The following is a 20,462-nucleotide window of genomic DNA, read 5'->3' on the forward strand; positions in this document are numbered from 1 at the left end:
CAGTATGTGCGACGCAGGCCCAACTCCATACTATCCCAGTCAGAACTGTTGCACAAACGGAGAATGCATAGCTACGACATGTCACCAGCCGTACGAACCCAGCAGTCACCTTTTGCCATCAGGTACGTTATCAGCCTTAATTTAGCCAGGTTAGTTGGAGCCGTAATTAATGTCGTTTGTTTTCCTGGTATCGATTTATACACCAGCGTTCAGGTAATGGGAGAACGTCGAAACTGGAAGGTAGTTAGTCACAATGATTGCTTCCATCAATGTAACTAATTTTGAAAACGCAGATATTAAACGGAAGATGTGATTCAACATATGAAAACAGTTTTTGCTTTTAGAAATCTACCCGACAAACTTTGATGTTTATCCCTCACAGTTTCCACTGGACAACCACAGTCCGCAGGTAATTTTCTGTTTGAACTTTTCGTCATACCTTTTGCGTTTCCATCAGAACTGTTTCTGGTGAAGGTGGAAGCAGACCAATACTGGCAGAACTTCGCACCGGGAATTCCAAGCGCCATAGATAGCCAAGTTCCCTGCATTTCATCAACATCCTCACCAGGTCTGACGTAAATTGTTAATGTCCATACTGATAGGCAAATTATTCAAAATAGTATGTCGCAGTTTTATGTAAGCCACGATAGAGTATAATATAGGCGTAATGTTTCTTCTAGTTTTTTGGTAATAAATTCTTTTTTTCGGGCTTGCAGGACATAGCCTTAGCTCAGGGGTCGCCAACCTTTACTACTCAAAGAGCCACTCGGACCAGTTTCACGTAGTAAAATAACACTGGGAGCCACAAAGTCGTTTTAAAATTTAAAATAAAATGCAAAACGTTTTTAGTCTTATGACATTCGACTTTTTGTTGTTGTTTAGCTAGTGTTTCATTGCATATTAGACACACTGGTATACTAGTCTCGTCAGCAGAGAAACAACTTTACGTAGCGTTGCATATTCTGTTTTTGCAGATTTGTATTCTATTGTTAACGCGTTTCTAACGTAACAATTAACAAACAGCTATTGTTACGCGCGCACACACACTGCAAACAAAAACAGTATTGTCTCATATTGCGTATTAACCTGCGCTCCGCCAGTTTACCTCTTTCAGACTTCACGTTTGATGGTATAGAGGTGGGGTTGCAGGTAACTACAACAAGCGAGTACAGTCATGCTACTGCACTTCAATTTTTAATAATTTTAGCGTTAAGACTGAAAAAGTTGGAACCGCAGGGTCCTTTGCTATGAATTATACAACACACATTTTTTATGAAAAAAGTGATTCTGCGATGTGATAACTATTTTGTCATGATGTAGAGAAACCAGTGGAGACGCGCAAAAAGGAGAGAACCTCGTTTACGCAAACCCAAATTCAGCAGTTGGAGGCGGACTTTGCGGATAATCATTACCTAACGAGACTGAGAAGATACGAGCTTGCTTTAAAATTAAACCTCACTGAACGACAGGTATACACAATACATACGTACCTGTAGAAAATATGTGTTCATCTTAAATGTGGTGTACTTTGGAGCTTATTTAATTCTTGAGCCATGTTAAATCAGGCAACCTTGACTCAAGCAAAAAAAACATTTTCTGTTACTATGATTAAAGTGTCATTTCTTCAGCTAGATAGAATTTCTATTTTGAATTGGGCAATCTTGTTTTAAGCAACAAACGTCTGTTTTTTATTTACTGCATTCGAAAATGAAAGTATTGTTTCTTCAGCTAGATAGGAGTTCTATTTTCAATTTGGCCACATTGTATTAAGCAACAAACAAGTAACTTTCGTTTCGTGTTTTCAAAGATCAAAGTGTGGTTTCAAAACAGACGGATGAAGTTGAAACGTGAACGTACATGACCTCGACCAGCGGAACAACAAGAAAACCTATAGTCAATTTGCTGTCACTCGGCTTTTAGCATTTCTGTAAACCTAAAGCCTTGTACTGACCCAAATACTGCAACTGTGGCACTCGCATGTGAAAATACACCATCGTTTTTATATCTTGCGTGATTTATTCCCGAATTGTGCAGAATTGATTCTAAAAGAAAGTACTAAAAGGCCACGACAGGATCACCACGGAACTATACCCACAGTTCTTTCTTCACTCGCTCCGTCGCCAAAGACTGATACACATCCAGAATAGTGCTGCCATCCAAGTAACACGATTTTTCTTTGCCATCGCATTCCTGGTCATACTGAATACTCATCAGGTTCACTCGACGAATCCGAATCTTCTAAAAAAGCACAAAAATCTAACAGCTTGCCAAATGTTATAAACGGTTCATGCTTAGATCCGTTTTTTCTTTGTAAAATTGGAAGCGTTTCTTACGTTAATCATACAGTACATGACGTCATCGGCGAAACACCTTTTAGTTTGAAAAAAAAACAAGCGCCTAAGGTTAAGAAGCACTGGATTATGCGTTTTGTGACAGAAAGTAAGCGACATAGACCAGTGGAATTTACTTCAATTTGTCCATGGTTGTAAATAGACACAGCTCTCGAAATATCACTTGTCAAGTTAAAAAAAATCCAATTTTACATGATCTTTGTGCAGTTTAGCATTTACTATGTAGTCTATTGGGAGGAATGAAAATGTTTTGAATTGTGAAAGAAGAATTGTGTTAATATAGATTGGAAACCACTGCTTAAGACCACATTATTGATGCACTGAACCCACCTCAATCGGGCCAAATACATAAGGCCATAAGGTTTCGGCCGATTTTTTTTAAAAGTTCTAGCCGCAACCAAATTATCGACAAAATTCGACAGCTTGGGTACATCACTAGACCAAATTGTAACCGCATAAATTGGCAATGTGGTTTAGTGAGCAGCGACTAACAAACAGTTCAAAAAGCAGGAACACTTCACATATTAAGCCCTGGCTCACCCTCAAAACGACCCTCGTCATCAGACAACGTGGACCAAGCGTCTGATCCCTCGTCGCTGAATCCCATGTTTGATGATGAAAAACCACTGAAGCTAGAAAAAGACATACTGTTGCTATCCCCATCGTCATCATCTGCGTCATTGTCGTCGTCATCATCATCTTCATTATTCCCATCTTCTTCATCTTCGTCCCCTCCCATGTTTCTTTCGTCTTCCTCCTCGTCCTCATCTTCGCCTAATTAACAGGGAAATTGAGATGTACAGTTTGTTAGAAAAATGGGTGAAAGTAAACTTCTGTGTTTAAGTAAGAGTCAAGTTATACTTCAGTGTATTGATTCCGTTGGTGTACATAGCAGTGAACACCACGACATACGACAATAAGGCGGCACGGAAAACTAAGGTCACAGCTGTAAGCTTTAAAGTTTAAACGCTTTATTACTGGGGCAATTCAGGATTGCAAGTTAATTCATCTTCCTCAAAAATCGCCCATACCAACATTCTACGCGATGACTCTGTTTTCAGAAGTTCACGGCTGTGAGAATATTTTTATTTTCGTTTCTGGACCAATTATCTATATTCAATACCGTTCCAGGGTTGCTTTTTTTATTTACGTGCTTTGTATGCATATCAAACCCAAGCAACTAGCGTTACTCACCTCTTAAACGTCCAATCTCATACAATCGACAAACGCTCACTGAAGGCTGGTCCCAATCCGGCTCGTTGGTTTGTCTCTGCAGAGAAAAGGTGGCCCTTTTGTTGCGATGACTTTTGAAATGTCGATTGGGTTGGGGTTGGTAATTAAAATAGTATTACCATTTGGTCTTATTTACCCTTAACCGATGGGGCTTCTATATACTATGCCACGTCATGCACCATCTTTATTACTGTGCTTTGTTGGCCGTCTAACCACTGTTTACAAACTAAGTTACTGTGTGCGATATGAAAATACTGAACAAGCGTTTCGTCCGCCAGGTTGCATATTTAACAAATTGTCATTAAAAAAATAGTTTGTTTGGTAAATGTGCGTAATTAACCCATCCTACCTCGATTACTGCAATGTTACTGTCCTTTCCGTCCACAGCGAAATCGTTGATAACTTGCTTAGTGTCGGTGACGCTTAGTGGGCAGTATTGTTGTGCGTCGATGGTCTGGAAAGTCTTGGAGTTTGAGGTTAAGTCTTCCAGCTCAAACTCCTCTTCCAAGTGGTGGTTGACAGTTTGTGCTAAGAAACATACGAAAAAGGTTGAAACTTGCTTTCACCTCACAGAGCGAAAAATACGCTTTGAACAAACTGCAACCTTTACCTGCAAACATAACCGTCCCAGTGTTGTTGAAGCGAATCGTGCAGTCATCAATGCTCGGTACAGTGTTAAGCAGATGGTAGTTGCGTAAATCCCACTTTGTTTCAAATTAGTATGTTAAGGAACAGGACGTCAAAAAACGAAAACAGAATTGCCTTGTCTGGAGGTCAACTTTGTGACGACAATTATAAAACAGAAATGGCGGCAAGGCGGCCAACCAGTTCAGTTTTTTTCTGCATTGTAGAATGAATATGTATTCCCATGCATGAAGTTCTTGATTCGCTTTTTTATACGTCAGATATGTGAATTACCGTCACCATAAATATGAAAGACTGCAATAAATGTTATGCACCTTGATTTAGTTACAATGTTTGTTGTTCATTATCGAACAAAATAATTTTCTTTAGCATCTTATTTTACTCTTAAACATACGGCCCAATTATGAAAAGGGGGTTAATTGCTGGGAGTACAAAAGTTCAACAAACTACAAACTGTCAAAATTTTCGCAAAAAAGAAAGAAAAAAACAGTATGTGCTCGCTGTGGTAGGCGAGCTTATAACACTAAAATGATTAAAAAAGGATACGATCTCTGTGTTGATGATTACTTCCACCCCTTGCGGGTGAAAAACGCCGGAAACTTTGTTACTAAATTTGTCGAATTTGTGGATTGGTTGATCTCCGCTCATTCTAACGTCCCACAATAAACCATCTGATAACACCAGTTCGTCATCGTAGGAGAACGTCGCCCTGTTCCGCGAGTAAAGACTAGCAAGGTCTCTTCGTTCCAGCGTTTGAATTTTCTGACCTGTCCGTGCGTCGTATATCTGTGGTGTAATAAGGAATAAAAAATATGAAATAAAAAGGGAATTGACATGATGTTTTTTTCCACGGGGTTCGAACCCAGGAAGCTCCGAGTGCGAATCCCGAGACTGTACATGTGTCAAGCGAAAAAGGCTATTAGTCCCAGTTCCAAAACTTTTAGTATAGGCTAATGTATTGCAGTAATTGTATGGACTATACTAATTTGATCAAGTACTATAGTAATGGAAATGCTGGGAAAATCTGATGTCACCCACATCTCAACAGAGTAAAAATTACTTAAAAACTCATCTTGGAAATTTTAGTGAAATGTAACCACAAGTGTTAAAGTTTCGTTTTCTTGCAAGAGTAACTAGATAAAAGACAAACGAAGTGAAAACGTCACACAAACCAACCATAGCCGCCGAGTTTTTCGTCCCTATCACACGATCTTGAACCTTTTTTGAGAATTCAGCGTACGAAGCTCCTTGGAAAGTCGCACTGCAAGTAGATCACACCAATTTATATCGACCCTTAGCTTTGAATTTCTCGATCATAACATAGTCTTGTTGTACCTTATTTCAAGCTTGTCCAGGCAAAATATGCTGCATTCACTGTGCCAGGGACCGACGGCCACAAAGAGAATTCTCTTGTCGTCATTTGCAGGTTCCACTTTGATAATAGGAGCACTAGCGCAACCTTCAAACACACGATCCTGCTCTGAGTGAAGACTTCGGATCGCCAAGTCACCCTGATAGTTGCCCAAAATCATGTTGGAATCGTCTGGCTGAAATTGAAGACAAAGTAATGGCTTTATCGTGGTAAATAGACCAGCATGGCGCAATGTAATGAAAATACCGATTGGCAATGGTTTTGCAGTTGATACTGGTTGTTAAGAGTATATGGGTATTGGCTACATGCCATTCAAAAACGACATCTGAAATCATTTGCAATATGATATGTTAAAACACCCAGTCAGTTGACCAAAGTGATGCAATTATAGTGTTGATTACGTCAGGACCGCGAGTTTTAACGTCCATTGGTTTATTTCTTACTTAAGACATATGCAGTCAAAGTATGAACCAAATAACAATCCTTCTCTCTATTGTAGCGAACCCAATGTTTTGAACATTTACCGAACCAATTCACAAGCAAAAATTTTTCAAATACCATGAATTTTTAAACCCAGCTTACCGAAAATGCGCAGCAGGTGTATGGGACCTCGTCGTCGTCAGGTGACCGAAACAAAACACTGGGTCGGAATCTGCTGTAAATAAACTGACGATCGCATGCTGAACCTCCAACACCTCCACACTTGGGTGCGATCTGTCTTCTCATACACCTCGAGCTCACGTTCACTGGGGCTTCGACTCTGTATCTTGGTTCCGGGCAGTAATGCTTCCTGTGTCATATATAAAATTTTCATTAATGACCAGTATGTTCCAATTTAGCGTTTGAACAGCACTAGTTTAAAGGGGAAAAATGTAACAAAAGTCGTGTGGGAATGTAAAATATGTTTATATCCTTACAGGGTTAAGGGTTCCCAGCCTAAACTTTTGAATTCCGCAATATTAAATACACGTTTTGGTTGTGAAAACCCCAAAAAGATTGATAACAGAATTTGGTTCAGTTTGCAAAAATATTTGAACAATTTTAAACAATGCTCATTCCGACTCAATACCGTTTCATAGGCAAAGTTCGGCTTGTAAAAAATGTCACTGAATACAATGCTGCGAAAAGCATAGGGCCTAAGGCGAAGCAACAACTCACTTTAATAAGGAAAACTCAGGGACCGTGACCACAGGATTTTTGCACTGGGAATGCTGGTTCTTAAGGTAATCCGCTACGATGGTACTGAGTGTTGGTTTGGGTGACGAACTACGTTTATCTGTCTCCTGTAAAATGTCCAACATTCCCGGTTGCACCACAGTCACTCTACCGCTAGTGGAGAGACGACATCGCTGTAGCGAAGAGGATCCCCATGCATCTCCCGAACTGCACTCGCCCTTCACTTTGACCTTGCACCTCTGTGTAAGAAAACTTTTTGAATTATTTTTTTTGTCGATTTATGTGAAGTGTTTCTGCACATGGAGCAGTATCAAGACCGAACAAAAAACAAATCTTTGCCTGCCAAATGTCACAGGTTCTTCTTTTGGCGTTTTAAAACAATTACTATCCGAATTAAATAGAGAGCAGGTCTTCAAACCACTCATGTTACAATTATCAGTCTCCTTTTCCAGTTTAATCAGTTGAATGAAAGACAGAAGATGTAGCGATTTTGATTGAACATAACGCACCTTGGGTGTAGGAGTGCATAGCAACGAGGAATAGGATTGAAGAGTGGGAGTGATCCCAGAGGCGTGACTTCCCCGGCTGAACGAAATTCTTCTGTTCACTGGAGTTGCATCTCCAGAACCATTAAGCGACTGCAACAAATAACTAGAAGCTTAAATAACACAACACGAACTCCCCTCACACACAAAATTAAGAAACAAACGGCATTCAAACGAGCAAAAAAGCCATGATAACCTTACAACTTACGGTTCGGCCAGAGGTTTTTGGTGTAAGGAAGACCCCAGTGCTGGTGGTTGTAGGAACATGGAGTGAAGCTTCGCGTGCAAGTGTTGAAGCGGAGTGGTGTAAACCTGACCAGTTAAGATGGTTGTGAATCATTTGAAGCAACTCGCGATTGTCGAAACGGATCACAGTTTGTGAGACGATGTGAGCCTGAAAAGATCACCTTGTTTTTAAGTGGGGTTTCAATCACAAAAGTTTGTAGCTGATGTGTTTCGAGATGTGTGCGATGGAACTTGTTTACCAGAAAAGTGAGTACACAGTTAAAATAAAACAGTTTTCCATGAAATGCTCTACATGTGATGGCGATGTTAGTGGATGTAATGTCTTCGCAATAAACAGGGTTACCGCGCAATTTTTGTTTATAAATTCCATGACTTTTCACAAACTTTTTAAGAAAAAAAAAGAATTTCCATAACCTTAATCGAAAAAACTCGAGCAATTACCATAGCAAAACTAGAAAAGAGACTTTGGTATATGTAGCCAGTTTACCATACTTGCAACAAATATATATACAAACGTTAGATAATTTGAAATTCCTATCTCTAACTGGCATTTTCAGGCACCAAATTCCATACTTTTTCAAGGACTTTTGCAATAGTTGGCTTTTTTCAAAACTTTTCCAGACCTTAAAAATACAAATTTAAATTCTATAACCTTTCCAGGTTTTCCATACCCGCGGGAACCCTGAAGAAAGTGCTATTGTGGATAAATGGATAACAGTATCGTTTTCTATTATTTAATCAATCAAGTAGGTGCAGATTGGAACAATTAAAGTTTAAAAACATATAAATAAACACATAAACTCACTTTTATCATACTGTCCAAATCCATATGCATTGAACTTGGTTTTCCAGAAACTCGACCTGTGAACACAAAAAGGGCGGTTGTAAAGAAATAGTGAAAGTACAACAACTTAATTTGCCACAATAAAATAGCAAGTTTACTTGGGGGAAAAACATCCGGTCATCAGCAATTTTGTGCTCTATCATTGAAATCGCAACAAACTATTGCACAGCTTATGCAAATTTTTCATTTCTTTTAGTTACTTCAGACCAGACATTCTACCAACTTCAAGATGAAGCACGTCACATAACTAAACTCAGTTGTCCAATCACATGCAACATTAAAAAAATGGTTTAACTTTACCTGTTAACTCCTCCATAAATTTACAAAAGCGGGCATGATGCTTTCTTCGATCCTGCATAATTGGGGCTCTTGTCAAAAATTGGATTTGGCCATTATTGAAAGTTGGAAGTTTTGAGATGATTTGCTTGACTGTTTCACATCGGGTAAGACCACATAATGCCTTGTGAAAAAAGGGTGTTAGTAAAAGTTCAATCAGAAAACAATGTTCATATTTGGCATATTTATTAACAATCAACCCAATGGACTATTTAACACTCTCAACAAATGAATAGTTAAATAAAAATAATAAATTGGCTATCAATCAGTTTTTCACACACACTTTGATTGTAAGTTTGCTATCATAAAGATATTTTTCAAGCTATTTGAGAAACTTGCAATTCACCTTGCATGCAAGCATTCGATTGACATCCGCATGACTTGCTGGTTGAGTCATCATCAACAGCTGAAGGAGTATCTAAATAGACACAGAAACAGATTTAAATGTGTTGGTTCAAATACGCTTTTTATAATGTACCTTAATTCCATTTTTGTTTTTTACACACTTCCAAAGTTTCTTTTTTCCCTCATCAGTGGATTTTGCTATCACTTTGGTCTGTGGCGTGCCATTGATTACTTTTCCCATTGCACCATCAAACTACATAAAGCATGTGAGATAACCAACGTTTGACAATATTCTTTGGTTCAATTATAAAACACAAACCTTATACTGGGAGCCACAAACACAGTTGATAATCACGCACAAGGCTGAGCGCAAAACTTCTGGTTCCGGGGGTGAACCATAGTTTTCATCAAGTTCGGTTACTCGCAAAATAAGACTGTAAAATGTACAAAAGTATAAGTTAGTTTAAAAATGTTGAATTTTCAATAGGTGATACCATGCATTGAAGATTGCATGAGGATTTTGATCCCAAACCTATTGTTTGTTAAAACTCACATTTAATAGGGATGGGCCGAACCGAGCCAGAACCCGAGTGCTCGGTACCGAGCATCGCTGTTTTTGATGCTCGGTGCTCGGCCGAGCAGTTGCAAAAACTGACCCGAGCGTTAAATTTGCATATTCATGCCCTGCTAACATACGAAACTAGCGTTCTAAAGGGTGTCTATGAACAAAAACGAATGATTTTTCAAATGTATTAGATAGTGGAAAAACGCGTACTTAAAGGGCATGTACAGCTTAATAAAACACCGCCGGTGACGTAAGAGACTTTGTAGAGCTAAAACGTACAAAGGGGATTTTTGTGACGTCATAATGCACCGAGCGTGCTCGGCCGACCACCGAGCATTAAAGTGAGATGCTCGGTGCTCGACCAAACAGAACATTTGCAATTTTGGCACATCCCTAACATTTAATGCTTGGAAATTTACATTTTAATTATTTACAAGCAATTAACCAAAAACAGCTGAAATTTTGAAATGCCTTAAAGCTTAGTAATTTTAGATAGACAATTAAGTATAGCAGAATTTCAGAAAGCTACTCCCGTGTCACGTGGAAAGCTCCAGTGTACTGCAGGTTGTGAACCATTGGTTGACAGTAAAAAAAAATATTATAAAAAGGTTACAACAACACCAACCCGACTCCATTGTCTCCAACTTCCGGTAAACTGCCTTGTTCACACAACTGTGCTTGTGCTTTAGGAGAAAGTGATACAACAGCAAGACAGTTAAGTGCTGATTTTAAGGTGTCTGTTTGACCAATGTATGTTGTCCAATTCAAAGCAAGTGAAATGACCTGATAAAGAATTTGCATAGCAAGCATAGAAGCTGAAGTCTTAAACAACACACATCAAAATTTAAGAAAAGTTTGCTATACCTGAACAAGCAACTTTACCCCATCCAGTTTTAAGAAGTTTTGAATAGGTTGCCAATTAGAGAGGCAGGAGTTGGTCACAGTATTATTCTGATCTTCCAAATCCAGGAGGAAGTGCAAATTTTCAATCACAGTTTCAGGGTCTGGAGCCACAATCTGTTTAGAAGGAGAGTTAACAAAAAAACAAACTTTGTTAAAAGGCATTGTTAAAAATTCACTTACCTTTGAAGAAGTAGCATCAGAGATATCCCAAGCTGGCCGAGGTACTAACTTCTTTGCCAGAGTAACTTTAAGCATTAGGTGAGTTTCAAGGTACCTGCATTAAAAAAAAAAAACTTTGTGATCACATAGTATTTTCAGTATTTGGAGTTGGCAATACCTTTTTATTGTTTGACATGTATTGCGGGCTGCTTGTCTGCAAGTAAACAAGTCTTCTTCCTCCAGCGAGGCCTCAAACTCTTCTTGACGCATAATCCGCAAGGTACTGATAATGTTCAACAAGTATCGCAGACCATTCTAAACAAAGCAGATTTATTAATTAATATACAGATGTTTAGAAATAAAATGTATCTTACATGCTGATCAAACAGTCTTAAAATGACTTTAAACTGGAATGCAGTGGAGAAAAACAATGCAGCATGACACCTTCCTGATTCATGAGAGCATTCAAGCAGCCATGTTGCGTATTTCACCAAACTGTTTAAAATCTGAAACACATATGTTTATTATATTTTTTTTTAATATTCGAAAAATATACAATCTTTACCTTATTTGGTAACTGACAAACCCGCTCCATTGCATCAAGGTTGTATGCCAAGTAATACAGACAAAGAGAAACACCAGTGGCACCCATTGATGGTCGTCGAACTGATAACAACCTTTCTATTCCATTTTCTTCAATGAACTTGGTGGTAATCTAAATGGGAAAGATCTTTTTTAACAAAAGTAGTGGAAATTTATATATAAATATGTATGAATTTGCTTAGGTGTTTCTTGCAATTAACAGGAATATGCAATTAAATGGAATACTTCCTTTACAATTAACTTGCCACAGTTTGGAAAGCAGTATGCAATAAAATAGAATTTGCAATTTTTCACTGAAATCCTCTGTTTAGTTACAAAGAAAACTATTTAGACTAATCTCTTCGACAAACCTTGTTGTGACAGAGCAATGAGGCAAAAAATCTTAAAGCTGAAAATGTTAGCAGTCCATCATTTGTACTGCTCTTCTTTAAGTAGTGTTTAACCAAATCAAGGGCATTATACTCCAGGAATATGGACAAGAGGTCCTGATATTCACCTGAAAAACAAGATTGGAAGATGATTTTCTTATGGTTACAGATATATCTCAGACCATATTGTGTTAATACCAACCTAACGGTTTAAGAAAATTGAGGATACATCTTTCACAGATACCACTAGAAAGGGGAGGGGCTAAGCTAAAACTACACCCAATAACAACTGGCATCATTTCAACCCTGCAAAATTTGAGTAACAGTAAGTTTCTAAAATTTCAGTTAACCACGAGCACAAGACATATACCAACTACTGTTGCTGACATCATTTTCAAAACACTCTGATTCCAATGGGAAACTAATAATTGGTGTAGTCAATCCACTTGAAGAGTTACAGTTTTCTTCAATATTGGCAGCAACAACAGGACTGCTGTCAGTGTTGTCACTTTTAATATGTAATTGAGTTGGAGGTTTTTCGAGTCGTCTTAACTTCTGCTTTTTCAAAATGTCCCCTGATAATTTTCTTTTCTTCCTATTTGATTCTTTGCTCTCATTTTGTACATAAGGTCGATTTCTAGCGGCAGAAGTGTGAGGCTCAACTTGTGGACTGACCGGCTGTACAGTTTCAGAGGGTGAAGAGGTTTCCTCGGCATACTTTCCGGGTTGTATGAGGTTCCATAGGCGCCTCAGTAAGACTGGCACCTTAATGTGAAATAAGAGCAAAGCTATAATTGTGTTAATGCAGCCAAACTACAACAAATGAACCAACCAATGAAGTATTGTCTGCATGGTGATCTGCAATGATAGCTTGGTTTTCAACAGCATAAGCCAAGATCCCAACAGCATATGTCTGTAGCGGTTCTGGTTTACTTGCAGCCCATTGATACAGGATTGAAAGAATGTCAGACTAAAAAAAGTCATGTAAACACCACACAAATGGTCTGACAATGTGACAACTAGTGATGCACCGAAGTTTCGGTTGGCCGAAACATTTCGCCTGAATCCTTGGTTTTCCAATGTTTCGGTTTCGGCCCGAACTTTTTTATTGCATGGAATTAAGGCCTTAAATTTTATTTCGACCTTATTACGAAACATCATAAATTAACTATTGTTGTATCTATAAAATACGAGCCACGTTGTCTGTAAAATATTTGATGTTTAGTAGTGATGGGACGGGTACCCGGTACTCGGTATCGATGGTATCGAACGATTTCAGTGGTATCGATACTCGTACTCGGTATCGAAATATTTTGTCTCAGTTTTCGATACCAACACGCGAGTATCGAAGGCCGATTTACACTATAAGAACACTGTAAACTTTGTGCCAATATATGCTTCGGACAGTACAAATTTGGGAAAAAATTCCGCCCGGTTACGTATTTTTATCGCTATTGTATGGAGATTACTTTTTTCTGCATGTGTGTGTGCACGCCTGTACGCCGACCATGGCAGATAAATTAGCAGGTGATATACAACTAAGTACAACACTGCACTTAAGTACTCGGTAATCGTACTCGGTACTCTGTATCGAAGGTATATACATGTGGTACTCGTACTCGGTACTCGCTTCAAAAACTGGTATCGTCCCATCACTAATGTTTAGTAAAGCTCACGCATTGTGATTTTAGTGTGTCAAAATTGAGTTCACTCGCATCAACAACACAAGGTTCAGCTAAAAACATCCATAAGAAAGGGGATTTTAGGTTCGGCCTGTTCCGGCCAAAACTATTAGGCTTCATGGCTGAATATTCGGTTTCGGCCCGAACCTTTATAGATGGGTTCGGTGCATCACTAGAGACAACACACTTACATTATTACTAAACAAGCTGTATGCATCAAGTCCTGGCATGATTGCAAGAAGACATCTGGCAGCAGCTTCCCTCAATAAAACCATATCTCCAGCTTGTAAACTTGCACCGCTCCTTGACTTAATGTAGTTGTCAACCAGTTCATCCATAAAATCATCCTGTTTAGCCAGTGCCTTAAGCAGCTTTCCAAATTTGCAAGAGGGCATGGTGTAAGCTGCAGACATTGTTTTTTTGAAATTTGAATGAAGGACAATTAAAATCTGCCTGAGGATTAAGTAATAAAGTTAACATTACCAGGGTGGCGATCATCAAAAGGATCAGGATCCTGCTTGTGGAATTCTGCTGCTTCATTTTCAAATCGAACTGACAATCTGTTACAATGACAAAATATTTAAGTACGTGACATATTCATTAATGCTAGTATTTTTTTTATCATATATATTTTTTAAACCAGGGCTGCTTAGTCAAAAGGTTTATGTTCTGGCACTAATTACTTGTGTTTGTACTTGTCTTACTTCAATTCCTAAAATGTCATTAATTGTCATTTTGGTTTAAAAGGGTTACAAATAGAGACACCGAATATTCGGTGTGCCGAATTTATTTGGCTGAATTGGCTATTTTTGCAAAGATTCGTTTTTGGCCAATAATTTGTTGCGTTTCGGCCTAAACCAAATCTTTTCTTATGTAAAACACACTCCGTACGACTTCACATGACGTTATAAATGATTCGGTTGATTTGGCAGAGTTTATTCGGCAAAACTGCCGAATATTCGGTTTCGGCAGACCCGAAATTTAGCCGACTTGGTACATCACTAGTACCATCATCACTAGCACAAGTACTTTTTTGACAAAATAAAAATGTATATACTTAAAGTAGCACAAAATGCAAACAAAAGTAAATTCTTGAGGCAGAATACCATCTTTAACACAACTGCAGTTGTGCAATCCCATGGGATTTGAAAATCAGAAAAAAATCTCTGACATGAACTCTTTACTTAAACAGCTAATATTAACAAAAACACTAACTTAGTTAGGAATGGAACTGGATCATAGTCAGTTTCAGCATGTTTTGACGTCCACTCTTCCATCAGTTTGTTGATTTCATTTTTACAGTCATCAGCCATCGAAGACATGATGAAATCAATCAAGTCCAGTAACAAAAAATACTGTTGCACTTGCTTGGGAATGAAAACAGTTATTTATCTTAGTTTCTGCAATACCACATAAAGCGAGTTTCCAGCTGGATGTGGAAATGGTTTGCTGGCCCGATTTTCAGGTTAACATTAAAAATTAAAATAACATTTTGTATGAAGCACAGGGTAGTTGGACAAAATGACACAACTGCGCTATATTTCTATTGTAAGATGTAATATCTGGTTAATGTGTTGCCTATTTAACAAAGTTTGCAATATTTGTCTAAAAATTATCCGAGTTCTATCAGCTACATGGCCATAAATGATGTAACATTTTTTGTAGAAAGAAGTAAACAAAACCGGAGCCGAGAACAAACATGCGCGCTATATGTCGCGTGTCGCGTATTTTTGTCGCGTTTGTGTTCTCTATGGCTTGGTCAACTTATTTTGTATGGTGCGCCGTTGTCGAATAAATTAAGTTGCCGCAACTTAATTTTTTCGACAACGGCGCCTTAAGGTCGTTTTGAAACCAAACAAAAACTTGCAAGATAGCTAAGTTGTGGCAAGTTAAGTTATCTTGCGGCAACTTAGTTACTTGCGTCGCAAGTTAGCTAACTTGCAACGCTTAGTTGCCGCAAGTTAGCTAAGTTTTGTTGCAAGTTAGCTAAGTTGCCGCAAGTTAGCCAACTTGTGACGTTAAGTTATCGCAAGTTAGCTAAGTTGCCGCAAGTTAGCTAACTTGCGACGCTAAGTTGCCGCAACTTGGCTAACTTGCAACGCTAAAGTTGCGTAAGATAGCTAACTTGCGACCCTAAGTTGCCGCAAGATAATCTACATTGCGGCAAGTTAGCTAACTTGCAACGCTAAGTTGCTGCAAGTTAGCTATGTTTCGTTGCAGGTTAGCTATCTTGCTGCAACTTAGCTATCTTGCAGCAACTTAGCTATCTTGAGTCGCAAGTTAGCTATCTTGCTGCAACTTAATTTATTCGACAACGGCGCCCCATATGTTTGAGGCTTTGAGCTATAGTTAATCATAGATACTACTGTGTCTGTGTGTAGGACATATGGGTTAATTGGGTGAAAAATTGTAAGTCAATGCATACCTATGTACAGTGGTAGGATTCAGCCGGTTCGTACCGGTTCTATAGAACCGTCTCACGAAATTTTATGAGATAAGCGAACCGGTTAGCATTACTGGTTGCTGTCAATGGACTTTTTGTTACAGAACCGGCTGACAAAAAATTGAACCCCACCATTGCCTATGCACCTAACCAGTTTTTTCGTCCACGTTGTTGATTTCTCGAGGGCTGTGTTGCTCAAATTTATTCATAATTTTGTAAAAATTAAAGTGAATTAATCCAAACAAATTTATGCACAAAAGTGGATAAATGCATGTGCCTGCTCTAAAAAACACTTTTTTTCGTTAACTGTATGATTTTTATTTGCTTGGGGTAGATTTAGTTCGAATTACTTGACTCGTTTTGAGTGGGCCTGCGGCTTTCTTAAAAAACATTACGCATGAAATGACATAGGTGAGCTGTATTTCAAGATCAAGCAGTCGTGCATCAGAAAATATTGAACTGGTACAAAGAAAGTAAAGTGGAAATGTGTGCGTTTCTTAACAGAAACTTCGCATAAATAAAAATAGCAAAAAGCTAAAAATACGATACAAAACCGAGGCACATTACATGGGCAATCAAACTAAAAATTTGTTTTAGTTACCGGCGTTTGTAGTTATCCTTGCATAAAAGAATAATAGCTCGGGGGCAATTATTCATAAAAATCTCATAATGCGGCAAGCAGCGATGGTTGAGAACAAACGCGACGATTACGGTACGAAACGATTTCTAATTCCGAAACTGGTTTCAAACCTTGTCCAACGAGACTAATCACATGAAATGCGCGGTTGCCTTCTATCTAACCAGCAATGTTGTAAGCTGGAAACAAAAAGATTTTGATAAATCTCTTTGTATATGACTTTTCACACAATTTATCCTATAACCCCTTCTCGTGTCGTGCTTGAACTGGTGGCATTCGCATTCGCGGTGTAAGCACAGTTCATTACGTAAGACTGGGTGTCGTTGTTTAGCGCTGGAACCGTATCGTTGTCCCAAATGTTTTGTGCGTAGGTTGGGCTAAAGTCGCCAACGACGGTTGTCTCCAGCGGCATCGTGTTGATGATTTGGAAATTGTTTTTGTCACCCTGGGTAGTAGTACCATCGTTCGTTACAGTAAGGCCTGTTTCGGGTGTTCCGTACGGATTTGTGTAGCTGCAATTTCGTGAGAAATTATCCGTTCTCCCGTACTGCATATGTGCTCCGGGAAAAGTTTGCTGCACCATCGAGCCAGCGTATGTTGACGTCTCGGAGCCAGCACCGCCACTTTCGCCTTGTTTCGCAATTCTCCAATAAGCGTCTGCTTCCATTTGATGAATCCTGGCTCGTAGCTTGTGATTTTCACTTTCCACAAGTCGGTTTCGCTCCAAAAGCTCTGCGATCTGTCTTTCCAGGCTCAGCATCTTGGCCTTTTTCCGATCACGTGCAGCCTGTGCCGATTCCCGATTCTTTAACTTTTTGCGCAACTCTTTGTCAGTGACGTGTTCATAGCTCTTTTTCGGTGTCGGAGGCTGTTGTAGTTGACATTGCTGCTGGAGAGTTTCATTTGAAAGTTCGTTGCACCCTTTGGTAAAAAATCCAACATCCTGACTGTTATGGGGCGGTGTAATATCGAATGATCCACAATTGAAACCAGGCATTGTTACATCGCTGTTTGGTTTGCAATCTCCGCCCATTTGCTGGTTCACCAATGCAGCATACTGCTCATACGCGTTTCTTGAAGTCTCGTCTTCTTTGGCAAAAGTCGGAAAGGGCGTAAGTTGTTGATTATCGCTGATTTCCATTTTGTAATTTTGCTGCATCTCTACAGGATTGGAGTTAACGGGAGAGGAAGAAGAACTTGAAGAGGAGCTGTAGTTTGACGTAACTGTGGATGACTTGGAAGGGGATCTTTGAGACGATGAGGAAGTAGAAGATCTTCTGAAGGCTCCGCTACTGACAGATTCAAAGCTTGATGTGGCATAATCGTTTAGTTGCCCAGAAACCAACATCTTTCATTCATTTGTTTACTTCACATTAACAGTATTTATGATAGTTATATATTTCCATTTGGTTACCCAATAAATACATAAATATCTGCAACAGTAAGATTAAAAACATAATCTACGTCTATAATAACAAAGTTGTCAATAATCAGCACTACACCGCAACGATTTCCAAACAACTCTCTTTGCTTACTAGAATCAAGTCAATAAAGCTATTTATAAACGCGTTTTCCACAAGGGCGTCTATCTCTATTAACATCATCGAAAAATATTCTGCCCAGTGTCAAGGCCAGGGCATCAAGTTCTTGCCAGGCAAGTTAATGGAACGGCAGCTTCTTAATGGAACATCTGAGAACGGTTACAAGGGCAGCGAAAGCAGCGCAACCGGACTTCTAATCGCGCGACGCCTGTAAACAGATCTATAATTCCCCTCGTAACTGCCTGCATCTCGCTTCATCCGCTCTCCATCGCTGTTAAGTATTGGTTACATTGCGTTCAAAAGGGACCGTCTAAAATGGCCAAAAAGCCCCGGGTGCTGCGACGCTGCTGAATTCGATGAGATCCCTGGTTAGCCGATCGCCCGTATCAATCTCATCGTGTGTCTTCGATTTTAAACATGTCACACGGCTATTTTTACGACGATCTCGTTAATTTAACGGCTGTTACTTTTATGAGCGCCGGTATGTACCCTGCGATAGCCACATTAAACATATTTGTCCAGTCGCTGCCTAACCATTCTCTGCACGATATGCAACACAAACTTCGTGCTAGAAATATTCTGCTGCAAACCACAGTTCAACTCTGTAGGCTATGTTTTTAATGTAAGCTTAGCTTAACCGCGGAAGTCGTTTTTTTAAAATAACATATTTCCTCCATGGACGACATGGAAAAAACAAAGTTGACTTAATTTTATCTGAATAAAGTGTGTAGTCTTAACAACTGAGAAAAGTATAAAAAGAAATCCGATAAAGTATGTTTTAACAACCAAACAATGCAGGTATCTAAGCTACAATATAACAAGCGGTGATCTGCAAATTATTATTAAAACTAAACTTTCGTCAAACTGATGCCTTGCTTGAAATTTACATTAGTTTTTTTTCTCAACTTTTTGTCGAATTTCTCTTAAATTTAAGCCCTCTACATAAATTAATATTTTTTTACAATACTGCCGCTTTCGTGTAATCTCAGTTACTATCACTGCTACCGGTATTAGTTGAACAGCGTTATGCACCAAACAAATTGCTCCAGTCCGCTGGGCACTTCTAAAACAACTATAAAAAGAAGAGCAACGCATGCGGGGCTGCGGGCTCGACAGTTTTACTCCATAACGCCACCTTACGGGGGCTTTTTTATTACAGCATGAAAGAACGAACAATCATTTTATTCTAAGAATGGAAAGTATTTTCCTTGTAACGAAATCTGACGATGAATATCTTGGAATATATATATTTCGCCTAATGGCATCTTCAGTTCCTTAAGAATCACTGAAGATGCCATTAGGCGAAATATAAATAGGCTATTCCAAGATATTTATCGTCTGATTTCGTTACTAGGAAAATACTTTCCATTATTAGTTATTGAATTAAATAAACAGTGATCGTCGATGACCATGCTGTCTGTTGAAGAGTTAGATACTGTTCAGTTCAAATACTCACAGTTCATTTTATTATATTTTATCTTGTTAATTTGTTTGAGTTAAATAACCGTTTATTGCAATTTGCAAGCAAGTAGAATTTCAAAAATACAAGTCAACTTGCACTTGAAGAGCATTGGAAATCCTTTAAAAATCTATCTGCAAATAACCAGGTTTCAGTGAAGTTCAACAATAAAAAGGCAAAATTACTTTAACGGACGATAAAATCTGACGTTTGTTAAGAAACTATGCGTACATTTATAGAAGCCAAACTACTCCACCCTATAATGCGACATAAACAACGTTTTCCACAATCAGGCACCTTTGTCACGCATGACGTCATATGTTAATTAATGATGTGACGTAATCATATGTAGTCCCGAAAGAACCTGTGCTGACAAATAGCGTTAGCAACAAAATCATCCAAAATAGTTATAAAGAGCATCAGACAATCAGAACTTTTAATTTCACAAATTTAAAAAGGCATCGTCAGTTTAAGTCTTATTTAGATAAACAATGAAAATCATTGATGCATTTAACTCTTTCGTTTAAGACTTCTTAAAAGAGCTTCTCTTTACTACCACCTGCCGACAAACAAATGATGTTTCACAACAAATATTGTAAACTGTGGAAAAAATAACGTGCATATTAAGGAATGTTGCCCTGTCAAAAATCACATTGATCCATCGAGACACTTTTTTTCATTACTATACTAAGTAATGTCGCATGACAATCGAATTTAATTACTAACGCTATCATCTATTCCATATAATACATTTTCCTTTTACTTTTTTATATTAATCATTGTGTCTTGATGTTGGTTACCATAGTATAAGGTGTTATAGTCGCTTTTAATTTTCGAAATATATACGTTTGAGAAAAACTTCATTCACAGAGTGACAACTTGTCGTGTCACTAGAATTGCTCTCAAGTTCACGACCTTTCTTACGTGTCAGCATCTGTCCTCTCACGAAGCGCATCTCGAATGCATCACAAACAAACACGACGATTATCGATTAAGCTTACACTTCGAG

The 20,462-nt window shown here is 38.6% G+C and overlaps 3 protein-coding genes across 5 annotated transcripts; 1 reads left to right on the forward strand and 2 right to left on the reverse strand.

Moving 5' to 3' along the window:
* Nucleotides 1-4: 4 nt before the first annotated feature.
* On the forward strand, nucleotides 5-2,002 carry LOC145222943 (GS homeobox 1-like). Of its 2 annotated transcripts, XM_080089195.1 has the most exons (5): nucleotides 5-122; nucleotides 345-409; nucleotides 475-568; nucleotides 1,321-1,469; nucleotides 1,808-2,002. In XM_080089195.1, exons 1-5 carry the CDS (start codon nucleotides 5-7, stop codon nucleotides 1,859-1,861), a joined length of 480 nt encoding a protein of 159 aa, XP_079945321.1. In that variant the 3' UTR covers nucleotides 1,862-2,002. The 2 variants fall into 2 exon arrangements, with proteins under 2 accessions (XP_079945321.1, XP_079945322.1); XM_080089196.1 differs by lacking the exon at nucleotides 345-409 and having other exon boundaries at nucleotides 458-568.
* On the reverse strand, nucleotides 1,997-14,820 carry LOC145222941 (DDB1- and CUL4-associated factor 1-like). Of its 2 annotated transcripts, none has more exons than XM_080089193.1 (30): nucleotides 14,589-14,820; nucleotides 13,857-13,933; nucleotides 13,565-13,776; nucleotides 12,524-12,661; nucleotides 12,062-12,456; nucleotides 11,894-11,997; nucleotides 11,674-11,819; nucleotides 11,286-11,435; nucleotides 11,095-11,226; nucleotides 10,899-11,035; nucleotides 10,742-10,835; nucleotides 10,523-10,675; nucleotides 10,284-10,441; nucleotides 9,413-9,527; nucleotides 9,227-9,346; nucleotides 9,095-9,166; nucleotides 8,713-8,872; nucleotides 8,374-8,429; nucleotides 7,531-7,716; nucleotides 7,287-7,415; nucleotides 6,760-7,016; nucleotides 6,184-6,391; nucleotides 5,565-5,776; nucleotides 5,406-5,490; nucleotides 4,776-5,015; nucleotides 4,195-4,288; nucleotides 3,934-4,112; nucleotides 3,546-3,621; nucleotides 2,892-3,125; nucleotides 1,997-2,235 (listed from the first exon to the last, which is right to left on the reverse strand). In XM_080089193.1, exons 1-30 carry the CDS (start codon nucleotides 14,693-14,695, stop codon nucleotides 2,195-2,197), a joined length of 4,467 nt encoding a protein of 1,488 aa, XP_079945319.1. In that variant the 5' UTR covers nucleotides 14,696-14,820; the 3' UTR covers nucleotides 1,997-2,194. The 2 variants fall into 2 exon arrangements, with proteins under 2 accessions (XP_079945319.1, XP_079945318.1); XM_080089192.1 differs by having other exon boundaries at nucleotides 1,997-2,238; nucleotides 14,589-14,818.
* A 1,399-nt stretch (nucleotides 14,821-16,219) lies between these two features.
* LOC145224912 (uncharacterized) lies at nucleotides 16,220-18,937 on the reverse strand. Its single transcript, XM_080091527.1, has one exon. It carries the CDS (start codon nucleotides 17,799-17,801, stop codon nucleotides 16,686-16,688), a length of 1,116 nt encoding a protein of 371 aa, XP_079947653.1. The 5' UTR covers nucleotides 17,802-18,937; the 3' UTR covers nucleotides 16,220-16,685.
* Nucleotides 18,938-20,462: the final 1,525 nt, after the last annotated feature.

The sequence above is a fragment of the Phallusia mammillata genome, chromosome 4, assembly GCF_965637545.1.
Source record: "Phallusia mammillata chromosome 4, kaPhaMamm4.hap1.1, whole genome shotgun sequence".
Taxonomy (NCBI): Eukaryota; Metazoa; Chordata; class Ascidiacea; order Phlebobranchia; family Ascidiidae; genus Phallusia; species Phallusia mammillata.

Bases quoted from the DNA above. Each gene is read 5' to 3' on its own strand.
- LOC145222943 (XM_080089195.1), top strand. From the start codon at position 5: ATGTGCGACGCAGGCCCAACTCCATACTATCCCAGTCAGAACTGTTGC. The intron at 410-474 runs GTAATTTTCTGT...TTTCTGGTGAAG, and splicing joins TGGACAACCACAGTCCGCAG to GTGGAAGCAGACCAATACTG. The intron at 569-1,320 runs GTCTGACGTAAA...GTCATGATGTAG, and splicing joins TTCATCAACATCCTCACCAG to AGAAACCAGTGGAGACGCGC.
- LOC145222941 (XM_080089192.1), bottom strand. From the start codon at position 14,695: ATGTCTTCGATGGCTGATGACTGTAAAAATGAAATCAACAAACTGATG. The intron at 8,430-8,712 runs GTAAAGTTAAAC...TTGTGTTCACAG, and splicing joins ATTTATGGAGGAGTTAACAG to GTCGAGTTTCTGGAAAACCA. The intron at 5,777-6,183 runs GTAAGCTGGGTT...CTTCAATTTCAG, and splicing joins ACACCTGCTGCGCATTTTCG to CCAGACGATTCCAACATGAT.
- LOC145224912 (XM_080091527.1), bottom strand. From the start codon at position 17,801: ATGTTGGTTTCTGGGCAACTAAACGATTATGCCACATCAAGCTTTGAA.